General features: G+C 39.9%; 1 protein-coding gene across 2 annotated transcripts in view; it reads right to left on the bottom strand.

Annotated features, from left to right (window-relative positions):
• Positions 1–505: 505 nt before the first annotated feature.
• Positions 506–9870, bottom strand: part of ryr2b (ryanodine receptor 2b (cardiac)) — a 55783-nt gene continuing 46418 nt past the window's right edge. For both annotated transcript variants that reach the window (XM_031874905.1, XM_031874914.1), the window contains exons 95-104: positions 9650–9692; positions 8593–8729; positions 7674–7734; positions 7199–7345; positions 6865–6999; positions 5669–5825; positions 5336–5400; positions 4055–4155; positions 2717–2768; positions 506–1720 (exon numbers count right to left, since the gene is read on the bottom strand). In XM_031874905.1, the coding sequence (XP_031730765.1) occupies positions 1625–1720; positions 2717–2768; positions 4055–4155; positions 5336–5400; positions 5669–5825; positions 6865–6999; positions 7199–7345; positions 7674–7734; positions 8593–8729; positions 9650–9692 (994 nt within the window). In that variant the 3' untranslated portion in view covers positions 506–1624. The remainder of the gene's footprint in view (positions 1721–2716; positions 2769–4054; positions 4156–5335; positions 5401–5668; positions 5826–6864; positions 7000–7198; positions 7346–7673; positions 7735–8592; positions 8730–9649; positions 9693–9870) is intronic.

Below are 9870 nucleotides of genomic sequence, written 5' to 3'. Positions count from 1 at the left end.
CCGACATGACATGTGAAGTGACAGCTCATGTAAGATGATTCCCCAACTCCGCTCCAACCCCGAGGCTTGGTTTTCCTAAGTCGATACAGAGCACGATGAAATTTCTTTTCTGAATCACCTTTTGTCTCACAGGAACCAGATGGAGCCCCCCTCCCCCCCCCATTTCCTGCTGAACATAGTAACCTGCATGTACTGAAGTTCTTGTTCGATGACGACAACAGTGGTCTAAAATCATGAGCAAACCGCACACCACGACGTCACCAGATTCTCATTCAAATGAGGGAAAATCCTGGTTGTTGCATGGAAATCTAACATCCTGTTCAAACTTTACTCTGCTCACTTAAAACCAGCAAGAAAAGACACAAACACACATCTCTAATGTGGAGTAATTAGCCAGTCAGCAAGAAACAGAATGAGAATATATTTTCATCATATCTCACATCAGGGATGTCTCTCGCATATCGTAGATTGACGATACAATCAAAATGTTCCTCAGTTCGACTCGTGAAGTGGCCACATTTTTTTATTTTAATTATTGCTTAGTTTGTAATTAATTACTTACATTTCTGTTTATACAATGTATATAATCCAAAACTTTTCCATTTCTCAGAAAAAAAAGCAAGACTTCCTCATCTTTTACCCAAAAAACTTTTTTCTAGTCGTCCAATGAGTCATGACCATGCATACAAGTCATAACTCAAAAGCAACATGAATACACATCAGTAGCAGACTGTGTCTAAACCCAGCGTTCAACCTTTGCATAATGAGGACAATGTCTCTCGGAGGCCGTCCCACGCCTGTCATCCCGCTGTTAAGCTCTGCGCACGCATGCAAACTCTCTGAGAGTTCTTGACAGTTTAACAAAACTCGTCACGCTCTCTTAGTCAACGAGTAATAACCGAGGATTCCCCAAAGACTTTCTTGTCCATCGGAGGTAGCGGTCAGACGCGTCATTAAGCTCGGTGATCCTCTTCCACTATAGCACACCTGCCGGCGTGCTATAGTGGCTGATAATAAGGAGGGAAAAGAGCTGAAGATGAGGGACTAGACGAGCCCCGAAAGACGGGGAGGGAAACAAGAATAAGGAGCAAGGGCCGGAGGCGGAGGCGGAGAAGGATCCTGCAGAGATGAACGCAGCAGACAAGAAGAGAGTGCGAAGAAACAGGGAAGAGGAGGGTAAATAGAACAAATGCCAGAGGGAGAGTGTTTATCTGCATGTCACACAGGGGAAAGGGATGGGAGGCCGTGATTAGAAAGACAAATCACTTCATTCACAACCCATGAGCTGCACAGAGACACATGAAAGTGCCGTCAAAGTGAATTTGCATTGCTGGCTTTGCCTACTTGAGATAATGATACTTTTCTTTGTACACTCAAGAAACGAAGAGACTAACAGCACATTCATTTTGTGGTCCACATTCTTTAGTCCACATAATTTAATCAATTTCATTTAGAAATACTAATGTGCATAAATAAGAAGTATATACTTTGTGGGAAAATCAGTCCAAAATCAATAGTGCACACACAAAATTCAAGCCAATTTAGTGAGTCGGAGGGCATCAATCCGGATGGCTTCGGTGTGATGCCATTTTCTACGACGGCTTTAGATCTCTCAGATTTCCTTTCATCCCAGTTGATCCTCATATTGCTTACGGAAACAGTCTCCCACAGGGAAGAATTCCCAGCAGCGCTCCTGGTACATTTTCCACACATAGGATTCCTGGCAAAGACAACAGAGTTGTAATATAGCTTTTGAGTCATTAACCACACCAAATGCATCCACGCTTCAGTAAAATAACAATCTAAACAATGTCCACAAAGATTGTTATTTCAATTTCTTAAATCTCTTGCAATATCTGTCAAGCCTGCAGGAGAGAGACATTTTCCACATTCCACCAACGTCCCCTTTAAGCTACACCTGAGGAAAACACCACGCTGAAGGATTACACACAGCATGTCTCGGGATGAGTCTCTGAATCCAACTCCATTTGGAAATCGCACCCAATTGTCCAACATATGTTAGGAAGATAAAACATAATGCTGTCTTTCTTTAATCAATTCTGAAGCGTCACAGTCCAACCAAGAGAATTCTAAATTATTCCAAATAAGAATGGAATACTTGTGATTTTCATATTACACGTTGCAGCATTTAGAATTCAACCTGTCCTCATCTTTTCTACCCTTTCATAGATTTATGTATTTACACCAAGACACAAGAAAGAAAGAGGAAAATGTTGCAGCTCTTTAAAAGAAGTGAAAAAATGTTTTGCGCTGATTTACAGTAAAAGCACTCGTCGTTAAAAACACATTACAGTGAAAAGATAAGACAAATAAATTAAAACACTTGCAATTTGAAACCCCCCACTTCATATCCATAGCTGTAATACCGCAATGGTTTATGAGAAAAAAAAAGAGATATTATAATCATGCCTGGCATGTGCATTGTCATAAAATGTGCGTGTCAGGGCTGATAGCGCTTGTGAGAGACAGAATGAATACAGATTCTGTCTCAGTTGAAAAGGTTACACTACAGCTTTGTCATGGCTGAAATAAATGGGTCACTGAGACACGGAGGAACCGTTGTGGATGGGTGTATTAGGAAATGTGGCATTTGGCAATGACATTAGAATTGTTCAAGAGCTTTAAAAGTGGACAGCGTGTTCTTACTTTGATTGGATCATGCAATAATACACAAGAGATAGCTACAGTATTATACCTGCCCTGTGTGTTCAGTCTCATCCTTGTTAATAAGGTACATCAGAAAGAACCTGTAAGGACACAGAAGATGGAATTCATGTCGCGACTCACATACCTCCCACACGTAGAAAGCTTTTAGCATGCTATTAAGATCTTGTGCACAAATCCAGGGATTGTGGCGATTATGGAAGCAGTCGTTAGGTATTACAAGCGGAAATACAGCTCGAGGTAACAGCTACATTATGACAATCAGTGGTTTGTGTAATATGTGCAAAACCATTACAAAAGGTGAAGAAAATTGTGATGTGATCAATTTGATTTTCTGCCTTTAATACCTTTAGCTATACACAAATATTTTGTCATTTCTCAAACATTTCACCATTTTTATTTGCTATTCATCGTTCTGTAATGATTTTGTTTTTGTATCATGATTTCCTTACAGTATACAAGGCTCGTTATATTTTATTGTTACATTGTTGGTAATCAAAAAGGCTTGTACGGATTCTGAAAGGCCTGTGGGCGTCCTGTTATTGGTGGATTGTAACCTGCTTATTGCTGTATTTTAATGGCGGTGGGGCATTTTAAGCATTACGTCCCAAAACGCAGGATTTGTTGCTTCCTCTCCAGAGTTTTGTCCTAAGCACCCGTTACAAAGACTGCGAGGTGTGCAGCGTTTTGCATGATTGCCATTAGAAACCTCAAAAGGACATGTTTACCAATGCACATATTAATAAATTATTGATAATTCTGAAACGAGACAATGGTTTGAATCTAAATTATTAATGTAAGTGGCGAGAGGCCTATTAGGGCAGATGAACATAAAACTGCTGTTAACATTTTACAACAAGAACAGGCCCAAAGGTGTTTAGAGCAGGATAACAGGTCATAAGGATAAACTGTTAAGCAGCCAAGAGGATAAATGATTGTCCAATAGGAACAGCGATGGAGGAGTAATTTCTTTTTATGTTCTTTTATTTGTTTCTCATTAAGGTTTAGTGATGGTGGAGCATGCAGAGTAATATTATGATCAGTTTCAATATTAAGAAATGCACATAGGAGGATTCACAGACGCATATTTCTATTCTAATTCAAACAAAATAATGGAGGGGGCATCTGACTGGCTACAGATAATTCCCCGTTGAAAAAAATGTATTTCTGAATCCCTCTGTGTCTATTTATAGATACCGAGACTGATCTGACCCCAGATCAGTCGCTTCTCTACATCTGTGAAAGGTAAAATCACAAAAGCCTGCCTTTTAGTGAAAACATATCAAGTTGTGAGTGTTAGTATTTGTAAAATGATGAGGGATCCGAGACAATCCGAGGCAGCACGGTAGTGAGCATTAAATCAACTCACAGATAGTTGGCCAAGTTGTGCTCCTGTAGAGTGTGAGTCTCAAAGCCATGAGGGACTGTATCAAAGTACTCACTTCCTATTCCACATACAAAACATTTGGTCTGCAGGAGGAGAGATGTAAGACATGTAATGATTCATGAAACAGGCTTAAAAACAAACTTGTCCTCTAGAGAGAATATTAGAAAATAATAAAATAAAATCCAAAACCCCAAGATCAGAGGCCTTTTGTTTAAGTGCTCTGTGACTCAAACATGGCGTTTAGTCTGCTAGTACAACACTCTTTAAAGTCGTTTCTTTTTACAGCAACACTCAAAGGACGGCCACAAAAGGCAAAAGAGTGTAAATGAGAGCAACTTAACACTCCCAGGATTACTCGCTGGCTGCCAGGTTTTCATAGGACACAGAGGGCCATATTTGCTGAGGATTTGCATCATTCTGGGTACTAAACAGTCAAATAACTTTTGCCCATATTTACTATGTGCCTGTACAAAGGTTTTGTGCTAGTAGAATGACAGAAGAAAAGGGTTTTTGGGGAATGCAATATATGTTTTAGGGGACTCCTAATTAGGGCAACAGATTATGAGAGTATGGAAGTAGCAGCTCAAACTGATTATCATAGCTCAGTGCAGCAGAGCAACTTGTGTCTAAATAAGACGGGACCACAACTCTTAAAGCTGCTTTTCCCCCAGACGTTAAATGTCATTTTTTTTACACGTGAAAGTGCAATGGCAGAGACCGAGTAATGTGTGCTTGACACTCAAGTAGGAGTGACGATGACAACTCTGCATTCACTACCATCACATGTGCACCCTTTAGAGAGAGAGAGAGTTCTGAGAAAATAATGAGGAAACACACAACAGATAATACAGTGATACACTTAAATACCAAGGATGATCTTTTTCTTTGATTGAAATTATGAAGTTATTATCCACTTATCATTCTGGAGGAAAAGATAATGGCATCCTTTCACAAAGGTCAATGGTATGATTGTCTCCTGTGACACGAGCTCCCACAACTGAATCTACTTAATCTTGTGCACACACACACTTAAATTACAACTGACCTCAAGCTTACTTGGCAACTGATTCCAAGTACGTCTCCTTCAATAGTCTTTGTATCTAAGCCTGACACAGCATTGCATACTAAACAACCGTGATTCCACATAAAATATGCTCAAAAAGACACCAGTAGTGTACTTGTCTGTATTCTAATATGTGTGCATACATACAGTACAAGAGAGAGAGAGAGTTTGTGTGCGTGAGATAAAGTGTCAAATCTCACCTCCATATCCTCTTTCACCTGCTCCTGCTGGTCACGAAGCTCCCCAAAGGCATCAATTATCAAGCCTGGAAAAAAAAGGACACAATTGTGTGCGTCAGTGTATCCCTTTGTTCACAGGTGAACTGCTGTGCTCGTCTGTCAGTGACAGGTGTCAGTGAAACTAAAGGACTCAGTGGAATAAACAGATACTTTGTTTCCAATTCGGCATGAAAAATTCATCAAACACGTTCTAGTCAAACAAGGGGAATAAAATCTATTTGTGTGCGTCTTGGTAAAAGCATGTGGAATACGTGGTAATGCTGAGCTGTATTTGTAAATTGGCGTGTGACTCACCCTGGATGATGGCCAGGAGGATGACAATGACAAAGAAGAAAAACGTGATGTCGAAGACGATTCGCTCCACCTCAAACTCGTCTCCTGCAGGGTCCTCGATCTCGTCCCCAATGCCCCCGCCCGCACGCACTCCCACATACATGTGGTACATGTAGCACTGACAAAAAAAAACAACACATTTTCATTCATCGTCTAGTACAGAACGCTTGCCACTTCAGGATGAGGACTCTTCATTCGGCAGGCATTTCTCCGGCTGTCTGTTTGACAGGTGTATGAGGTTATGGTGAAAAATGTAAAGCATCTGAGAAGCAAACGATACCAAACAAAATGAGAATTTATTCAGTTGGTTTCCATGCCCGTCTCCATGCTACTGTAGTTGCTTTTGAAAGGGCATTTAAAAGTTTCAAACAAGAAGCAGCATTATTAAACAATTTCACTGAATAGTTGATGTTGTTTTTAATCAATATTCTTTGCCTCAAAGAGTATTTCCCCACAAGGAGTTTCTGTAATCATATGAGGCAAGAAGAATAATCATTCTAGTAGTCTAGCAAGGACTGTACAGTGCTTTTACAGTTAGATTGCAAAGGATGACAAGTAACTTGAACAAAAACAAAATGTTAACAGTAAAGAGTGAGACATCCTCGGATTCTTATTTTTTCATTTTGCATTATATTTGTCAAAAACAATTGCTGCTGTGGTGTTGTTATGATGGGAAAGGGATTGCAAATCACTGTTGCAAAAGTGCTGCTGCGAGTCCAGCATAAACAATAACACATTGAGTGATTTAATGTAATACCCCCTGCCTCCTGTAATAGTAGGGTTTTATTCAAGTGCTATCGCTGCCCATCCGCCCGCTGATGTGAGTGACAGTGGAGTCCACATTAGAATAGAGCAGGCGGTGGGGTGTTAATGTTGTGAATAGCCAAATAAAGAGCTATGCTGAGGCATGAGGGAGTGTTTTCTACCCATGTCTCCAACAGTTTCTAAATAAAAGTAGTGGAAGGACTAAGACACGAGGCTGTTCTTACTTCAAAAATTGGGATCACTGTCAGAATCCTCCTCTACTCCTCTCACTCTGAAGAGGCAGAACATGAGTGCGCGTGGCTTTGTTTGTGTGATGAAGATAAACACAGAGAGATAGATAGATATATGTGGAGAGAAAGACTGCCGTGTGTGTGTGTGTACATTTAACTCACTGTAAGCATGTCATTGCACTTCATGTCTCGGGTGTCGTTGTCGTCGCTCTTGTTGTAAAACTTCCTGAAGAAGTTGAAGGCCACAACGGTGTAGAGATACACCACAACCGCCAACAGGCCCACCGTGAGGACCAACTGACAGACACACAAATAATTAGAAAGGGATAGAGACAGAGGCAGATGGGCTTTAATACGCTTCTTCATCTTAGAAAAGCCCCAATATAACCCGACAGCGTGAGAGCAAACATCACATGCATGCAAACTGCACATATGAGCACACATTAAGACAGATGGATAGAGAGTTAAAGACAGACCGGCACACACGCAAACACACCTGTTTCCCATTGTGTGTGACAGAAGAAAGGATGGTACGAAGTGTCTTAAAGCCCATGGCGATGTCCAAAAGGTGGGCAGCAAAGAAGAAGTTGTTATAGTGACCCAGAACGGACATGGCCATGTACCAGGCCAAGTACAAGAAGGACTGTGAGCACACACAAACACACACAAGGACGTACACACATAAAAACAGGCAATATAGATTACCGGAAGAGATAGCAAGACAAATGTGTATTTTAGATAAGGCAGAATCACAGGATATTACCAACATCACCCCTGCAACATGTGTAATTGTATCAAACTAAATCTTAGCACAGCAGAACAAAAGATTGAACAAATGAGGGATAAGTCATAAAATATCAGATATGTATTTACACACACTGCTTGGTCATATTACATTATATGTTCATATAAATTGCAGGAAGTGACACCTTCCTGCAAAAGCCATAAAGTACTGACACAACTGAACTTACATTATCAGTGAACACAACACCTAGTTTCCAGACCTGGTACTTCATGTCAATGGAGTTGAATCTGAAATAGACGGCATCATCACACAGATAACACGACGGTAAGAACCCGGAAAGCAAGGCCAAAATGGCCATCGCTAAAACCCCAGACCCTCGTTGCTTCTAAAAAGGCCCGTCTGACATGTGGCTGCATTTCAGAATGTCCTGTTCCTCCTCAAGTGCAACATTCTGTTCTAGGACCTTCTTTTGTGTGGCCACCCCGTTAGGTAACACACGCGTACACACACACACTTACTCAAAAAATACGCGGAGAGTATTCGTGAAGTGGCTATTTATAATTAATGACAGCAACAATCCAATCGTGGAAAACGTTTTTTTGAATAACTTACAAGGCCAAGACAAGAGCTGGATATGCAGTACACAAGCAGTCGTGTTAATGCTCATCAGAAGGGTCATTTGGGATTCACATTTACCTCGACAGTACGATACGTTAGAGAAAAAGCTGTGCTGATTTCCTTATTTGAACATTTCTGTCATTACATTGATTGTTTATAAGCAAGCATACACGCAGCTATCCTCTAGAGAAGGAAGCCACATTGCTATCATCATCATTGCTGGCTGTTCCTAGTACAGCTACCTACACAACTGCATACTGTGATATCTTTCAAAGGCCAGAACTGTTATTTATGTACACTGATGTCCATATAATACACAAATAAATAAAACAATTGTCTTTTGATGCGTTATGCCTCAGTTTGTGACAAAGTATTCAAATGCTATCCTATTAAACAATCCAGCATAATTGTGTGAAACTGAAACGGCACACAATTCAAAATAATTGAAAGAATAGGGAACTGCAGTTTCCTGCGGATCCCTTTCAAGGATCCTTTTGCAAGATGGGAAGGACTTTTCTTTTACTTACAGAGCACTCCAGGCAGCTTGTCTTTCGAGTCTCCTCCTCTCTTTTCTCTCAGAGCTAAAGTCTAATCCAGCTTGGTCCAAACCCAGGAGTCCACTAATCTTCTCACAGCCGTAAAAGTCTCCATACTTATCCATCACCTGACAGGACAAAAAGACAGGTTTACATGAAACAATAGTCTCTCCTGTGGCTTTTCATCTGAATAAAGAACAGCACAGTGGCTGTGCCCCCCACAGTAGCATGTTGGCTGTGTAAATGACTGGTGTTTACTCTGGTCTGTTATTTTTAATGGGTGCAACCTTACAATACATCAATGATTAGTATTAATCTAGATATATTTTACTTTTTACATTCCTACTAAAATGTATCTCTACAGTAAACAGTGTCTGGTAAATATTTATTTAATCATACGACACATTCAGAGTTCCTCCTCATTGTGCTGCCGTGGCTGTAAGAGACTTTATGTCACCAAATAATCTTTGAACAAGAGCGAACCATTACAAACATAAGCACTTCAACGTATGGTAAGCAATATCTACATGCTCCAAACTCAAAAAAAGGATGAACAGAAACACTTGACAATAGAGTTGGAATATGCTTCTTTGCAGCCATCTAAAGGCTTTAAGATTATTATGACTGGCTCTCCGGATTTTAATGCGTCTGTGAACTAGTAAAACCAGGTAAAGTATTGTAGTTTAATTAGACATCCTGCTTTTCTTTTCCTAAAGTTTATTATCTACCTTCTTTTCTTAAATCTAGTTGAAAGTTCTCCAAGTGAACTAAATGTTCTTGAAGCAAAGAATAATATTCATCACACGAGAGGCAATCTCGACGAGGAAGCTAAAAACGTTACCCTATCACTGGAGACAATAAAACTGTTTTGGTAACCGACAGGGGGAATAATTACACCTGCCATTAAATGGCTCATTACATTTCAGTTAGTTTTTTAATCTAGTGTCACTTAGTGAAATATGAACACAATTACATCCATCCATAATCACATTTAGAATATAATGCATTATAATTTGCTGTTAAAAATCAAAGCTGCAGATGATTTTACCTTTCTCTTCACAAATTTATCCCAATAGTTACTTGGAAATGATCTGAAAAGACAAACAAAAAGCATAACAAAATATTTTTTTAGAGAAAATATATTAATAAAGCAGATGCATCTTAAGTATAAGTGCATAAGTGAAACATTTCTGTCGTGTAAAACGTGTAGCATGACTATTAATAGGTGCCTACAGTACGATTCTAAAAAGGTTTAGAAGTATTAAACAT

This window comes from Anarrhichthys ocellatus, unplaced genomic scaffold, assembly GCF_004355925.1.
Source record: "Anarrhichthys ocellatus isolate YVR2014 unplaced genomic scaffold, GSC_Weel_1.0 scaffold3, whole genome shotgun sequence".
Taxonomy (NCBI): domain Eukaryota; kingdom Metazoa; phylum Chordata; class Actinopteri; order Perciformes; family Anarhichadidae; genus Anarrhichthys; species Anarrhichthys ocellatus.
The sequence above is the reverse complement of the archived record's forward strand: the minus strand, read 5'-3'. Positions and strand labels throughout refer to the sequence as shown.